Below are 17,070 nucleotides of genomic sequence, written 5' to 3'. Positions count from 1 at the left end.
TGTCATTGACCAAAATTTACAATGCAGCAGCTCCCCTCCCACTTCCTCCCCATAGTTACCTCCTCCCAGTGTCCATCCCTTCATACTCTTCGAGTACCCCCTTTTTCTGTCTGAACGACTGCCTGTTGGTCTGTGTACAGGTTCCTCACGAACACAATTAAGTGTTCTGTATTCCACATTCTTCAAATACTGTCCATCATTTGTTATGATCCACATAGTCAAATACCTTTGCACAGTCAATAAAACACATTGTTTTTTAATGTAAACATCTTTCTGGTATTCCTTGCTTTCAGTCAAGATCTGTCTGAAAGCAATGATACCCCTCATTCCATGTCCACTTCTGAATCTGGCTTGAATTTCTGGCACTTCGCTGGTGATGTTCTGCTGTAACCATTTTTTAATTAAGCAAAATTTTACTTGTGTGCAATATTAATGTTGTTTGGTAATTTCCTCATTCTATTGGATCACTTCTCTTTGGAATAGGCACAGATACGGATTTCTTCCATTTGGTTGGCCAGGTAGCTGTCTTCCAAATTTCTTGGCACAAGATGAGTGAAACTTCCAGCATTACATCCATTTATTGAAATATCTCAGTTGGCAGTCCCAAATCCTGGAGGCTTTTTTTTTTTTTTTTTTTTCCGCCAGTGCTTTCAGTGCAGCTTGGACTTCTTCCTTCAGTATCATTAATTCTTGATCATATACCACCTCCTGAAATGGTTGGATGTCCACCAGTTCTTTTGCTTTCCTTCCATCTTCTTTTGATGCTTCCTGCTTCATTCAATATTTTGTCCATAGAATCTTTCAGTACTGCAAGTTAAGGCTTGATATTTTTTCTTCATTCAGTTTGAGAAATGCTAAGCATGTTCTTCCCCTTTGATTTTCTCACTCCAGGTCTTCACACATTTCATTATAATATTTTACTTTTATCTTCTTGAGCCACCCTTTGAAATCTTCTGTTCAGCTCTTTTTCTTTCATTTCTTCCATTCACTTACTTAATCTCTATTCAAAAGCAAATTTCATTCTCTTCTAACATCATTTTGGTCTTTTTTTTTTCCCTTTTCTTTTCTCTCTTTCTAATGACCTTTTGCTTTTTTCATGTATGAAGTCCTTGATGTCATCCCACACCTCGTCTGGTCTTTGGTCATTAGTGTTCAATGTGTGAAATCTGTTCTTGGACTTGTATTAACTTTCTTCAGCTTCAGCTTGAACTTGCAGATTGCTGGTCTGTTCTGCAGTTGGGCTCTGGCCCTGTTCTGACTGATGATACTGTGCTTCTCCATTGTCTCTTTCCACAGATGTAATCAATTTGATTCTTGTGTATTCCATCCAGTGAGGTCCACATGTATAGCTGCTGTTTCAAAAATGTATTTGCAATGAATAAGTCATTGGTCTTGCCAAATTCTGTCATGTGATCTGCAGCATTGTTTCTGTCACCAAAGACATATTTTCTAACTACTGATCCTTCTTCATTTCCGACTTTAATATTCTAATCACCATTAACTCTCAATGCATCTGGACTGCATGTCTGCTCAATTTCAGACTGCAGAAGTTGGTAAAAACTTCAACTTTTTCACCTTTGGCTCTAGTGGTTGTTGTGTAAATGTGAATAATAGTTGTATTAACTGGTCTTCCTTGTAGGCATATGGATATTTATCATGTCACTCACTGCCCTTGAAATCTTTTTGATGATGAATCTTCAATTTGTTCTTCCCAGGATAGTAGACTATACAGTTTTCTAATTCAAAATAGCCACTACTAGTCCATGGCTCATTAATGCCTAGGATATTGATTTTTATGTGTTTCATTTTATTTTTGAGAACTTCCAATTTTCCTATATTTTACTTCTTACATTCCATGTTTCAATTATTAATGAATGTTTGCAGTCGTTTCTTCTCATTTTGAGTCATGCCACATCAGCAGATGAAGGTCCTGAAAGCTTTACTCCATCCATATCATTGAGGTCAACTCTACTGTGAGGAGGCAGCTCTTCCCCAGTCATTTTGAGTGCCTTCCAGCCTGAAGGGCTCATCTTCAGCACTATATCAGACAGTGTTCCACTGCTATTCATAAGGTTTTCACTGACTAATTTTTTAGGTCTGTATCTCCAGGTCCTTCCTCCTTGTTTGTGTTAGTCTGGAAGCTCTACTGAAACCTGTCCACCATGGGTGATTCTGCTGGTATTTGAAATACTGGGGGCATAGCTTCCAGCATCGCAGCAACCTGTCACCACAGTGCAACAGACTCACTGATGAGTGGTAGGTACTATTAGATCTATTATATTCTGATTCTAACAATTCAGTTTCATCCCTATTCTTTTTAAAGTTTGGAATTTTTCTTAAGTGTTGTTTTACAAAGTTGAAATTTCTTTCTACTTTATAATGTAAGCATATCTGAATTTTACATTAAATAATTCCTTAGTGCCCTGTAAATGCTGAATGTATCATTGATACTTGATTAGAGGACATAATCCAGTTACACGTGACAGCAGAAACTGAGGAAAGAATTACATGCTGTCTCTGTAGTTGTTCTAGATCAGCTTTGCTTCTTGAAGATAATGACTCCACAAGATCTATTTTTGTAGTATAACAAGGAATTCCTTCATTGAAGCTCATATTGTTTCCTCAGATACATAGTTTTGCAGATGTGCAGTAGGAGAAATGAATACTGGCCAGGTTGAGATACGCCATAATGCATACTGGCCTGGGACCTACTTAAGGTGATACGATATAGGTAACTCATTAAATTTGTCACTAAAAACAATTTCTAAAGCTTAAAAACAACTTTATAAGCTTTACACCATGCAAAACAGTATCAGACCACTGTGATCCATAGGGTTTTCACTGATTTTTGGATGTAGATCCATAACTAGGCTTTTCTTCCCAGTCCATCTTAATGTGGAAGCTCTGCTGAGAACTTCAGCATCATAGCAGAACCTAGTCCTTCCCTAATAGATGAGAGACGGGTAGGCTTGAGGAGAATTAGCTGGTAATTGAACCAAGGTCTTCCTTATAGAAGGTGAGAATTCTACCACTGAACCACCATTGCCTTCTCTAAAGCATATAACTTCATTTAAATACTCTCCAGTAGTTACATTGCCATTCAAGGTTTATATGTGTACTTGCTTAACTCAGCAGAACACCAGGCACCATGCCAGAATTTGGAATTAAGAATTTTGAAATTTCCTACACATTCAAGAATAAAACAGATCTCTTACAGAAACAGGGCATCAATTTTTGTTTTTCATGTGCATATCAAATCATAGATAGTGTATGAAATAAAATCTTACATTAAAAATTTACAATTAAATTTTTAAATGTTGGAAGAATATAGGAATATACTCACTAAAGATTTTCTAATCTGCATTAAGACATTCTTTAGTTGCTACCTAATTTATAAAATAAGAATATCATAAAATTTACCAATATGTAGCTAAAAAAAAAACTTACCTCATTTGTACTTCCCTATGGCAAAGGCAGTTTGAAAGGAGGAAGAAAAAGAATGTATATATATTGTGCTTCATTAATAGCTTTACAATATTCAACTCTGTTTATAACACTGAGTTGTATTTAAGAACAAGTATTTCTACAGATTTTTCAGTTTTGATTACATATTTTATCAGACTCTCTTGAAGAACCCAATTTTATATTTCTCATAGGTTGCAGTCGCATATTCTAGGAGGGTTTTGGGATATACCTCAAATAGCACCTCTTTCACCTCTTGAGGGCCTATTTAAAACAATGGCTCATAGGATCATATTTCTGCTTCATTCTTTTCCCATAGTACCACCAACTAGAGTTTTCAAAGGCATAAAGTAAATAAATCTATTCATTATAATTCTAACACTACTCTTCGGTTATCAACTGTCTCGTTATTTGACATTTTGCATTTATGACAACTTTGAAAAATTTTTCAGGCGGTACCTCCAGTGGTCCCTATGCAAGGCCACAGCCAGGCCTGAGGCACTTTCTGTGGGCCACCCCAAGTGATATACCAGATGCCCAGGCAGTACCAGGCTACATGAGGGATGGTGGCCAAAGCTGCAGGACTTCTCCATTTCATCCATGATGAGGGCATGGGCCAAAGGTGATGCAACATGAGATTGTGCAGGTAGGGATAGGCCAGGCAGGGGCCCAAAGGTGCCAGGGAGGTCAATGGGGATAGGTGGGAAAAGGGAGTGAGAAGGAAGAGGGCCACAAGGGGTGTGAGGTCAGGATGGATGAAGGACAAGTAGGGTTCCCACCTAAGGGGGGAGTCAGTAGGTGGAGAGGAGTGAGGTTCCCCAGGGTGGGTGCCAGGAGGCAGTGGGAAGTATCTGACCACCACCACCTCTAGCTCCTGTGGGCTCTGTAGTGGTGGGGAAGGTATGGAGAAGGAACCCACCATGTCATGCCTTCTCAAGACGTGTCAGGTGCCCAGCAAGCGGTGAGCAACCAGGGGGTGAGGAACATCAGCATCAAAGACATGGCATAGCCCCTGACTTTCATATAATGCCAATTTCACTAAACAACCTGGTGTATGAAACCTAATCATGTCGATAAGTGAAGAATATATGTATAACAAAGAAGATATTTAAGTATACTCTTAATGCTGAATTATAGCTATTACTTGCTACCTGCAGATCATAAAAGTTCAAAAGTCTTATCTCCAAAATTTTGTGAAGAATATCAACTTTAGCTCTACTCAAACACCCTAAATTTTCATGAGTTAACTGAAAACACTTTCAGAATGACATAGTGATCATTGTTCTATTGTTCTATGTGTGTTTATAATTGTCTCTGCATCCGTGTTATTTGGATAATGGACTATAACGACCTTGGCTCCCTAGGATATGGTTAATTAAACAAGAAGGGATACCTGATCCATGAGCAGCTGATCAAGAGGTTGACAACTGGTTCATGCTATGGCTTGGTGCAAAAATGTAGCTCAAATAGAAACAATCCAAAGTAATCAGATATTGCTTTCAGGAGTTTATACTTAAAGATATGATGACAGAATGACTTATGATAGTGGTTTATATATGCTAACAAAGCCAATGTTAGCCAAATGATAGGTTATCCTTAAGACATACTGTTAACAGAATCAGCTAAATAAAAACTCAACTGTTTTCTCATATATTTTAACAGCTTGAACATTTCTTTAGTACAAGAAATTGTGAAACTACTTAATTCATGTATTTTTTGAAAACATTAAAATGTTACCTGGGAAACAGTTATGTAGAATTTAACATATATAGTTGTTTGTAATTTGCCATTTTGGCAGGTTGTAAGATTCTTGAAAACTGAGGCCTAAGTCACGTTCATCGGTATATTTCCAATGTACACAGGTGGCATTCAGATGCATGATGAGTTAAAGAGAATTTAAAGTATCCTTACCTGGTCCCACAAGGCCGCAGCCACCTGGTCTATTACTGCTCCCAGCTCACGGTATTCACCAGAGTACCGGATGTATGCCCAAGTGCACAGGGTGATAAGGGTCAGTCCCATTATCATATTGCATAGGCTAGCTATGATGTCCAAACCAATGAATCCAGTCACACCAGCAATCACGTATGTGATAAAGATGACGACAAACAGTGTGGCTGGGGTACGAGCTGCATGGAAGATATTTTTGCTATCATTGTGCTTGATATACTGGATATAAAGTTCATCTATTTCACTCTCCAACTGTTGCAGGTAACGCCTGCTAAATTCTTCTCCACCCATCTTCTTTACCCCTCGGAATAGCTTCACAGATTCTTCTTTAAGCTCCAGATGTTTGTTCTGCAGGTCACTAGGGGCCAGAAATGGTTTGTCACCACCACAAATCTGTATCAGATACAGAAGTATTTCTTTTAATGTAATGCAGAATAAAATTAGCAACTGTATCAAAATTCTTCACTTAGCTATTGAATTTGTTAGGATACATTAATAATGCGACCAAAAAAAAAGATGACCCCCATTGGGTTTCTGAGACTGTAAATCTTTATGGAAGTAGATCACCCCGTCTTCCTTCTGAGGAGTGGCTGGTGGGTTTGAATCTCTAACCTTCCGGTTAGCAGTCAAGTGCCTTATCCACCATGCCACCAGAGCTCCTTAATGATGTGACAGAACCTGCATATTTGTTTTGTCAATACACATTTTTCCACCCTCCATCTCTATGAAGAGCAATATTTTCTAAGTGACTTATATAAAGTCTCTCTTCATTTTCTCTTTTTGAAATGGGAACTAACACCCATGATTTAATCCAAGTTTCTTAAAATGAAAAGGCCTGATACAAATTGAAGTGCAAACTGAGTTCATGTTCAGAACAAATCCAAGAAAACTACGTTTCCAGGTTTCCTCTAGGAAATCTGTTCTAGCTACACTGAAGTAATTTTGACCAATGAAATTCTCAAAGTAAACTCATGAAATATACTTTGGCAGTTTCACTGATTTTTTGTTTGAATGAAGCCCATTGAGTATTTTCTTCTAGACATTAAGTGGAAGCATATTAAATGTTTTTGGACTACATTTTCATTTTTTAAAAAGTTACAAGGGAACTCAGTTAACCATACCATTTACTTTGATTATTTGAGATTTAGTTAATAGGTAGTTCCTGACTTATGTGATACTACAACAACTACTACATTATAAGTTGGTTCTGATGTAAGTTGAATTCCTCATTTTTTTTTTTCTTACTATTGCCTTTCATTATCAGTATCTGTAAAGTTGATCTTTATTTGTCTTTCGGGGTTGGAAACATTACATCTGAGAATGATAACATCAGCAAACTATGTAGTACATATTATTAATAAGATGTACAGAAAAAAAAAAGAAAAACAGATTGTCCTGAGTCTGTTGGTTTTAACTCAAATGCATTGTAAGTCAGGGACTACCTCTATATAGAGAATACTCTGATTACCCTTATTAGTCTTGTAAACACCATTCCATATATTTCCCTTGATTCTAAGACTCCAGCAATTTTACATTAATTTTGATTTTATAACATTTTCAAGGAATAAAAAACCTATCACAATAGTAGATATATGCAAAGTACATGCTAATTTGGAATGTTAAAATGGAAGTATATAGAGATATTGGTCCATGAGGTTTAGTTTCTTTTTACTAAATGGTTTTGTCTTTAAGATAGAAATACTAATACTGTGGAATATAGGGAGGTATACTGGGGAGGTTAGCATTCTATGTTAGCCAATAAATCTTATAAATTGTAGGGAAAAAAAAAGGAGTAGGGAGATATTATAAATAGGAACAACTCATTTAAAATGCCTTTAAAATTGTGCATACATAGTTCTTTTGTGTAAAAAATATTTTAGGACTACAATAAATAGGAATATATATGGACTGGCATGAACAAATCTGTCTTGGAAGACGTACAGCCAGAATGCTCCTTAGAAACAAATATGGAGAGACTTTTTCTCATGTACTCTGGACATGTTATCAGAGAGAACCAGTCCCTTGAGAAGGACATCATGCTTGGTAGAGCAGAGAGTCAACAAAAAGACCAAGAGCCTTAATGAGATGGACTGACACAGTGCCAGCAATGATGGGCTCAAACATAGCAACAATTGTGAGGATGGTGCAGGACTGGTCAGTATTTCCTTCTCTTCTACAAAGGGTCGCTATGAGTTGGAACCAACTCAATGGCACCTAATGAAAACAATACACATAAGGCTGAGGAAGAAGAATAAAGCAAAACCACTTTGTCTTTCCATGTGTACACAGTATGAGATGGGAGGAAAAAAGAGTAAATTCATCAAAGAAATACTGATTTTATTTGAACATAATTTTAAATATTTCATTCTTACCTCTTCCATTTTTTTGTTGTATGTATCCTTGGCAGTTGCCACGGCTGCTAAATTGTTAGCTTCTGCTGTGGCCTTTGGACAAAGTATAAAATATGATGTAAAATAGAGTTCATATTTATTAAACTTCCACTGGTAGTTCTCATTTCAGAACATCATATACAAGAAATGTGCAAGAAACTAAAGTCATCCAATAATTTGAAACTTGAAATAGTCCTACATTTTGAAAATATTAATAAAGTTGAAATTTCAAAATACAAAAACATAGAATTTTGTTATGTAAGCCACAATTATAAAATCAATTTTCATTTGGAAGATACTTTGTCTTTAAAAAAATATATTTTAAGCCTCTCACCAAATGAACAAATAATAAATAATAAATAAACCTGAAATATGGGAATAAATATAGATTTATACAATTTGTGTGTGTGTGTGTGTGTGTGTGTATTTAAGGACTACTGCTGATAGAACAATGTATCACTAATGAGAATAACAAACTATTAAGAATTCAGAGAAATTTTAAAAATATGTTAAGGAAAAAAATTAGTTTCTCCTTTTGTTAATGTTAAATGTGGAGATGACTTGTTTAAAATCTGGACCTGCTTTTTCTACTACTTGCTGCCTGTTTGAGTCTAAATCATAGTATGAATCTCTTTTATATACAAATTTGGTACAAAGAGAATGAAAACTCTGGTTTAAAGGATTAATATTGCAGCACAAGTGTAGTTGCTAAAGGTGTATGTGAAAAATGCTTATTGAACACAAAATGGGAAAATAATCTCCCAATAAATCATTCTGTCCAATATTTATATACAGTAATAACTCATAACCAGATTGGAGCATATGTAAGTACAAGCATGGCAGCTTAGCCTTAGTGACAAGTATGTTTTAAAATTTTACGCCTTTTGGTTAAAAAATACCTGTAACATGGATTTCGGATGTGGTAATTCTTCACCCTGATATATCTTTATATAAGCCTGAAAAAAAAAAAAAAAAAAGATTCATGTTCAAACAATTCCATTCAGTATTTCTCTAACTCTATTAAATTGCATTCTAAGGTCTTGAGAATTCAAAAACATTTTCAGAAATCTGTACTTATCATGTTTCTCTCAACTTTTAATGTCCTTCTTTCTTTGTTCCTGTTGCTCCCTTTTCCTAAAATGCCTTTTTTACACATCTCCACCTGCCAATCCTACCCATCTCGAAAGCTCAACTCATTGCTACCTCCTTTAAAACAATTTTGCATCCCTCTGCTGGGAGTAACCGTCCTCTTTCAATTAATCATAGGAATTTGTTTGTGTAAAGGTCCTTCTCCACAGCATTATGTACCCTAAGAATAGAATTTTTATATGAATAAATAAAATATCATGTATTGCTGAGAGTGATGAAGATAAGTAGATCACACAGGTGGTATATGATGGCATTTTAAATAACAACTTATGGATTTTTTTAATTGACATTTTAGTCGTTGGGGCATTGATCCACAAATCAAGTTGACAGATTGGTAAACGTGCTGTTGTATTAGGTCTTACCATGGTTTTCCATCTGACGTAAATTGGTAAAAGCAAATCTAAACTAGATCTACTTCAGATTGGCTCTTGGTCAAGAGAACAGGAAATGTGGAAGAATTTTCTGTAGTAGGAAGCCAAAGTATAGCTCCTTTGGGAAAATCTTCAGCTGGAAGGTAAAGTTCAGCATAGGTATACGTGTTTGTAGGGAAAACTCAGGGGGGAGAAAATGTTTCTGTGGTAGTTCAGTTTGTGTGTCAACTTGGCTGGGCCTGGTTGAGTGATTGGGAAGCTGGATGTAGTATTCCCCATGATGAGACTGGTAATCAACTCCACGATGGAATCTACTGTGAGCAGCTGAGTAGCTGCCCTTTGGAGGTGGTCTGCTTCTTGTATATAAGGAGAAGCCTTGGTGAAAGTCTCTAGCCTTGGACTCTGCATGTAGCTGTGTCATTTAGCAGTTTGCCATGCTCTGCCAACCTTGGGACTTACAATGGACTTGAATTAATGGCCTGCTGTGGTTTGGTAACATCGGGACTGCGCCATTTTATTTGTCAACCTTGGGCTTGTTAGCCTCAGCAGCCCGTTAGCTGCTTGAGTGAAGAGATGCCTCTAGCTTCAGTGGCTGGGAGCAAGAGGCAGAGCTGAAGCCCAAGGTCGAGGGGCTTTCACCCAGACCCTAGAGCCTGGCACTTTGCACTTGGACTTCTAGCCTCCCAAACTGTAAGGGAATAAACTCCTGTTTGTTCAAGCCATCCCATTTGTGGTATATTCTTGTCAGAGCAGCACTAGGTAATCAGAACAGTTTCCAATTCTTAGATACACTTACCTTTCAAAGAAATATTTCCCCAAAGATAAAAGGGGATAGTAAAGTTACTTTTAAGGAATTTCCTCAAAAAAAAATTTGAAAGCAAGCTTCTCTTGAGGGGTCTCATCATTTTTATCACTTTTGGACTTCTTATATCTGTGCCCCCACATCCAGAGTACACTTTTTTTTTTGTTTCATGTGTTGTTGTTGTTGTTATTATTATGTGCCCTCAAGTCAGACCCGACTCATAGCGACCCCTCCATTTCAATACATGTGAAATCTAAGTACTCACAAATGCTCTAGAAATGAGAGTAATACCTTGAAGTACTCCACCAGACCTCGGCAGGTGATTTTATTCCCGTTGATTTCTTTTATATCTAGGCTCTCAGGACTAAGTAGCCAAGGAATCAGTATTTTCAAGTTTTTGATGAATTCATCATCTATTTCTACAAACAAAAGCAAATTCATCATTATTTAAAAAATCCTATCCAGTCTTCCATGCCATAGAATAAAACATTCTTTGATTGCTTCCAATTTTTTTTCCCAGTGATAATGCCATCACTCATTTCCCATCATTTAAACAACTGAAAACCTCCTCAGGGTGACTGTTCTTGCCCAAATTTCTACTGCTGGGCTCTTATTTCCACTTCAATTAAAGAAATGTCTTTTTTTCTACCTATAAAATAGCTTCTTTGGTATTAAATGTTGTATATTTTTTAACCATTCATGTATTAGGATGTCTTTTAAGTTTTTATGGTTTTATATCAGTGGGGAGAAGGCTAGATAGTTACTGGCTTAAAAGGTGCATTCCCTCCAGATAATGTATGCAAATCTTGTTGTGGCCACATGAATGATCACATATTATGAGAAGGCTACAGAACTCTATGAGCTGTGGTGAGAGTTCAAAAAGATGCTACCTTTAGTGGTGGATTTCAGCAACACAAAATAACAGTAATAAAAAGCCATATAGGTCCCATTATCAGAAACACAACATATGCAACACACTGCCATGGAGTCGGATCCAACTCATAGTGACCCCTCCTTGGTTCTCCGAGGTGATATTAGTATGGAGGTAGATTGCCCAACCTTCCTTCCAAGGAGTGGTTGGTGGGTTTGAACTGCCAGCCTTCTGGTCATCAGTCAATGCCCAAGGCACTACGCCACCAGCAGTCCACCCCAAAAAACCAAAACCACTACTATCAAGTGGATTCCAACTTATAGCAACACTATAGGACGGAGTAGAACTGCCCTATAGTGTTTCCAAGGCTATAAATCTTTACAGAAGCAGACTGCCGCATCTTTCTCCACATAGTGGCTGGTGGGTTCAAACTCTAGCCTTTGGGCTCTTAGCCGAGTGCTTTAACCACTCCACCACCAGGTGTTCTTCGATCAGAAATAGTCTGAGTTATTAACCTATCATGTTTGATATAAACTGATTACACATAACCTATGTGATAGTATTAGGTTTAAGCTTAACATTACAGACTTAGCAAAGTAACAAAATAATTCATCAGAAAAGTCTTTTGAATGCAGTGATAATTTTTTTTAATCATTATTTGAAGCTTACAGAAAAATGCACACAATGTATGTAAAAAGCACACTATGGCCAGTGACTTGGTTTCTAAGTAAATTTAATAACTGCTGGTAATAATAAAAAATCTGATTTCAGCAGAGCCTCTGGTTTTTCAGGCTTTGATCCTGGTTATTTTTGAGGTCTTAAGAATAAAGACTGAAATCTTATTGTGTCTGCATTTTTCCTGCTTGGTATTATAGCCATGATACATACTGAAATACCATAGAATACATGTTTTCTCATCTTGCTTGCTGCTCTTACAAGATGCATAAACATGATGTCAGAAATCTTTCAAACTTACTTTGTTTCATATTTTGTTCCACTTTCAAACTTTAGTGTTGGTGTTTTATGAATACTTGTATAACAGTTTATACTAATTTGTTTTTCTATGTATGCTTACACTGTACCAATTTTTACTGATCATTTTGCTTTGTACTACATATGGATATATTCCAATGTATTTTTTTATTCTGGTTTGCTTTTTGGTTATTAGCATCCACTGAAATACAATACCAGTATTTGTTTTATGTTACTACATTTTTATGTTGTGTTTGTTGCCTGATATGTATCTCTGTATACCATTAAATTTCTTTTTTACTATATGATTTAATAACTTTTTTTTCAGAATTGGCAGAATATTGCTATATATCTAAAATATTTTCCTGAATTTCTGTATAAATACATGACATGAACATCTACAAACCAGTCCAGATCAACTAGCAGAGGTGCGCTCCCACTTCAGGACCTTTGCACTTACTTTTCCCTCTGTGTGGGCTGCCTTCTGAAAACCTGTATGAGTTAATTGTCCTTCAGCTACCTCCCTCCTCACCCAATTTAAAATGACAACTCTTCATATTCAGGGCAGATCCTGTCCCTGCTCTTTGCCTTATTTTCCCCCATAGCACTTACCACTAACTAACACATACTATATTGTACTTATTTATTGATTCCTTCTACTCACTTGACTGTGAAGGCATGCATTTTATGTTTTGCTCACTACTATATCTTTGCCACTTGGAACAAAGCCTGCCATATAGTAGACACATATATTTTGGCTGGATGAATATTTGTTTGAAGATTTAAGAAACAGATTTAAATCTTTAAGATGTAAATATTCTACAAAATGAGTTCCCCTGTAAAAGAGCTTATTAGTAAAGCCTCTGTGACATATGAGCAAGGCACTTATACAATACTGTATCTTGTGCCTAGACTCATTACTTGTTTCAGAAGGAAAACATGACTGATCAGAAGTGACTGATACTTCACTTAAAATTAAGTACCATTGGGCAGCAATTTCCTATGGAACAACAATTATATCAACATCCTCAAAGCCTATATACACACTGGAGAAGAAGTTAAGCCATTGTTCAAAAACTTATCTATGGCTGTGCCATCCTTATAGGAAGTTTCGGTATCATAAAATACCTGAGCTCTTTCAGGATGATCAAATGTCATGCCTGCCTGAGTGGTGTTTATCTTGAACTATATGGAGGATGCCAAGAGATTTGGAGGACAGCTACCTGGCCAACTGACTGGAAGAGATCCATATTTGTGCCCATTCCAAAGAAAGGTGATCCCACAGAATGTAGAAATTATAGAACAATATCACTAATATCACATGCAAGTAAGATCTTACTGAAGATAATTCAGAAACGTTTGCAGCAGTATATTGACAGAGAACTTCCAGAGGTTCAAGCCGGATTCAGAAGAGGACGTGGAACAAGGGATATCATAGCTGTTGTCAGATGGATCTTGGCTCAAGGCAAAGAATACCAGAAAGATGTTTACTTGTGTTTTATTGACTATGCAAAGGCATTTGATTGTGTGGATCATGACAAATTATGGATAACATTGAGAAGAATGGGAATCCCTGAGCACTTGATTGTACTCATGAGGAATCTGTACCTTGACCAGGAGGCTGTCGTTCGAACAGAACAAGGGGACACTACATGGTTTAAAATCAAGAAGGGAGTGCGTCAGGGTTGTATTCTTTCTCCACACTTATTCAATCTATATGCTGAGCAAATAATCCGAGAAGCTGGACTATATGAAGAAAAACGTGGTATCAAGATTGGAGGAAGAATCATTAACAACCTGATATATGCAGACGATACAACTTTGCTTGCTGAAAGTGAGGATGACTTAAGGCACCTACTGATGAAGGTTGAAGAATACAGTCTGCAGTATGGATTACATCTCAACATAAAGAAAACAAAAATCCTCACAACTGGACCAATGAGCAGCATCACAATCAATGGAGAGAAGATTGAGGTTGTCAAGGAATTCACATTGCTTGGTTCTACAATCAATGCCAACGGAAGCAGCAGTCAGGACATTAGACGTCGTGTAGCATTGGGAAAGTCAACTGCGAAGGAACTGTTTCAAGTGCTGAGGAGCAAGGATATCTCCTTGTGGACTAAGGTGCGCCTGACACAAGCCATGATATTTCCAATCACCTTGTATGCATGTGAGAGCTGGACAATGAATAGGGAAGACCGAAGAAGAGTTGATGCTTTTGAGTTGTGGTGCTGGCGAAGAATGCTGAAAGTACCATGGACTGCTAAAAGAACTAACAGATCTGTCCTGGAGGAAGTGCAGCCAGAATGCTCCTTGGAAGCAAGAATGGCCAGACTTCGTCTCACCTATTTTGGTCATGTTGTAAGAAGGGACCATTCCCTGGAGAAGGATGTCATGCTTGGTAGGGTGGAGGGTCGACGAAAGGGGGAGGCCTTCAATGAGATGGATTGATACAGTGGCTGCGATGATGGGCTCGAGTATAGCAGGAATTGTGGGGCTGGTGCGGGATCGGGCAGTGTTTTGTTCTGCTGTGCATGGGGTCGCTATGAGTCGGAAACGACTCGACGGCACTTAACAACAACAACAACAATATGGAGGAGGGATTCCAAGTAGAGAAACTTGCTGAGAAATTGCTCACTAGATTCAACTGTTTTTAAAAGTCTACTATTAGGAAATCTCATTGGTTTCTAGAAGTGATTATCAAGATATGTTCATCGTAATAGATGAAACCATCTAGGAACCACTCAAAGCATAGTACTGAGTCAAAATGATGTCTGAGTACTCTGATTTGACTTACATTGAAAACACTGTAAACTAGTGGAGCCTATGTCAACAAGAAAAGAAAATGACTTGAAAGTCTGCCTTTCCAGTCCATATTGATCTTAAAGGATGATTTTAGGGAAGAACTTGACAGCAAAAATCTCTAAATTAGTCAAAAAGTATTTGTATCAATCTCCGATGTTGTTAAAGACATGTTAAATCTCTGATGCATGTTAAAGACACTTTGAACTAAAAACTCTTTAACTATATTTTGGGTATGAGGGGCACACAAGACAGATTTTCAAAACTCATTTGCCATATTACTTCATTCCTAATAATAAAAGATGAGAATTACCTCTATTGCTTTCATTCAGACTTAGAAGGGGAACTGTAATGCTAACAAGTTTTGGCCCACTGCAACTATTCAAAGAATATGTGTGGGGAGATGATTATTCAGGATGATATTCTGTTTTCAACTTTTCTTCAATAATTTTTTGCTACAAGAGTAAAACCATGCTAGGAATTCAGGGATTATGCCAAAGTAGACATCTGTCACAATTATGGGAGACACAGTGCATGCTTTATAAGAACACAAGCCAGATGCACATATCACTGCTGTGTAAATTAACCAAGAAAGATACTTCCTCTGGATTACCTGATTCTGGCCCATCATTAGACATATCTTTTTTAAAAATAAATAAATAATCATGCTATGGCATTTGGTTATGCTTTCTGAAGTTTAACTAGAGCTAATAAGGAAGCAGCTCCACAACTTATGATGTGGTTACCTGGTCATTCCACATAAAATACTTTAACAAAGAGAAACCTCAAAAAAAGGATAACTCTTGGTGAATCAAAAGATCATATTTGCTTTGCTAAGAGAAGTATTCAGTAGGCACTCAGTAACAACTGGCTGAATGTAGCACAGAAGAAATGCTATTCAGCACTTTTGATCTTGTTGATTTCCTATGTATGTGGTAAGCTATTACAGTAACAGCAATTAAATCTAATAATAGTCTAAGTTTTTAATAACACTAGAAAGAGGTAGGAATAATAACTAAATAATGTGAGGGACCATGAAAACAGTAATAATGATAAATATTACTATTGACAATGAACTACAAAGTTATTTCTGTCAGTGTGAGAGAACAATTTTTACAGGATTGTGTATTCAGAGACACTTCTTTCCCCAGTGGCAGCCACTCAGATGCTAGCGCTCTGGAGAACAGCATAACTAGCTGATATCCTGGATAGAAATCACACTTAATTAAGTGGACATGGAATGGGAAAATAATGTGGATAGCAGACCTCTAAAACAGCCCAAGGAAACTATGTGATAAAGTAGAACATTTTTGCACATAAAAATTTTGGAGCATTCCTATAAGATATAAAGCCTCATTAAAATGGAACTTTTTATGGACAACTGTAGTCATCCATTTCTCTTTCTTCCAAGCTAGCCACTTTGGTAAACTCACAAATTATGAGTAATTATAAACTAATTCTATAGGCCAATATATAATTAGACTTAGATTGTGAGGAAATCTTACAATGGTGAGATATGTGGTGAATGTATTTGTTAAAAAGTAGGATTTTATATCCATGTAATTTTCTTAAACTAAACTTGTTTCCAGAGCTTTTTGTTGCAAATGTATCAGTTAATTTAAAGAACTGTAGCAGTACACTACAGTAATGGAACAAGGCAGAGTACTTTTTGTCCCAATAAAGGACTGTTGTTGAAAGCCTGCCCCTCCTGTGCCTGTTTACAACTCAACTCCAGAGAAGAAAGAGAAGCCTTGTGGAAGCCCTCTATTTATGTAATTTATTCAAAACGCATTGAATCCATTAGATAATTGCATAGTATGAAGAGGTCTATGTGTTCACTCCAGTTGCCATTGAGTTGATTCTGATCATGGCAATCCCATGTGTATAGGAGTAGGATTGTATTTCACAGGCATTTCAATGGCTGGTTTTTCAAAAGTAGATTGCCAGGGTTTTCTTTTAAGAACTCAGACCTCCAACCTTTGGGTTAGCTGCCAAGTGCATTAACCATTTGCATCACCCAGGGACTCCGTGTGTTCACTAGTCAGTTTGAATTCATGAGTGACGGTGAAATTATAGGATCCTGGCATCCATGATTAATATGTGCTTACTTCTATCTATTCTGTTATAGAAAGGGAAGATAATTTAAAACATTTATAAAAACAATGTTAAAGAAAGCAGCCATCTAGATGCAACAATGGGTCTCTCCTCATCCAGAGCAAAGAAGAATGAAGAAAACCAAAGATGCATGGAAACAATTAGTCCAAGCGACTGACTGGTACACCATATGTTCCTCAGGCTATA

The 17,070-nt window shown here is 37.0% G+C and overlaps 1 protein-coding gene across 1 annotated transcript in view; it reads right to left on the bottom strand.

Annotated features, from left to right (window-relative positions):
* ATL1 (atlastin GTPase 1) overlaps positions 1 to 17,070 on the bottom strand; it is a 96,916-nt gene that overhangs the window by 2,697 nt on the left and 77,149 nt on the right. Inside the window, exons 9-13 of the mRNA XM_042781363.1 lie at positions 10,416 to 10,543; positions 8,702 to 8,758; positions 7,785 to 7,856; positions 5,374 to 5,805; positions 3,448 to 3,462 (exon numbers count right to left, since the gene is read on the bottom strand). Of these exons, the coding sequence (XP_042637297.1) occupies positions 3,448 to 3,462; positions 5,374 to 5,805; positions 7,785 to 7,856; positions 8,702 to 8,758; positions 10,416 to 10,543 (704 nt within the window). The remainder of the gene's footprint in view (positions 1 to 3,447; positions 3,463 to 5,373; positions 5,806 to 7,784; positions 7,857 to 8,701; positions 8,759 to 10,415; positions 10,544 to 17,070) is intronic.

The sequence above is a fragment of the Orycteropus afer genome, unplaced genomic scaffold (assembly GCF_000298275.1).
Source record: "Orycteropus afer afer isolate SDZICR_OR568_19922 unplaced genomic scaffold, OryAfe1.0 scaffold00111, whole genome shotgun sequence".
NCBI lineage: Eukaryota > Metazoa > Chordata > Mammalia > Tubulidentata > Orycteropodidae > Orycteropus > Orycteropus afer.
This window is presented reverse-complemented; position numbering and strand designations above follow the sequence as displayed.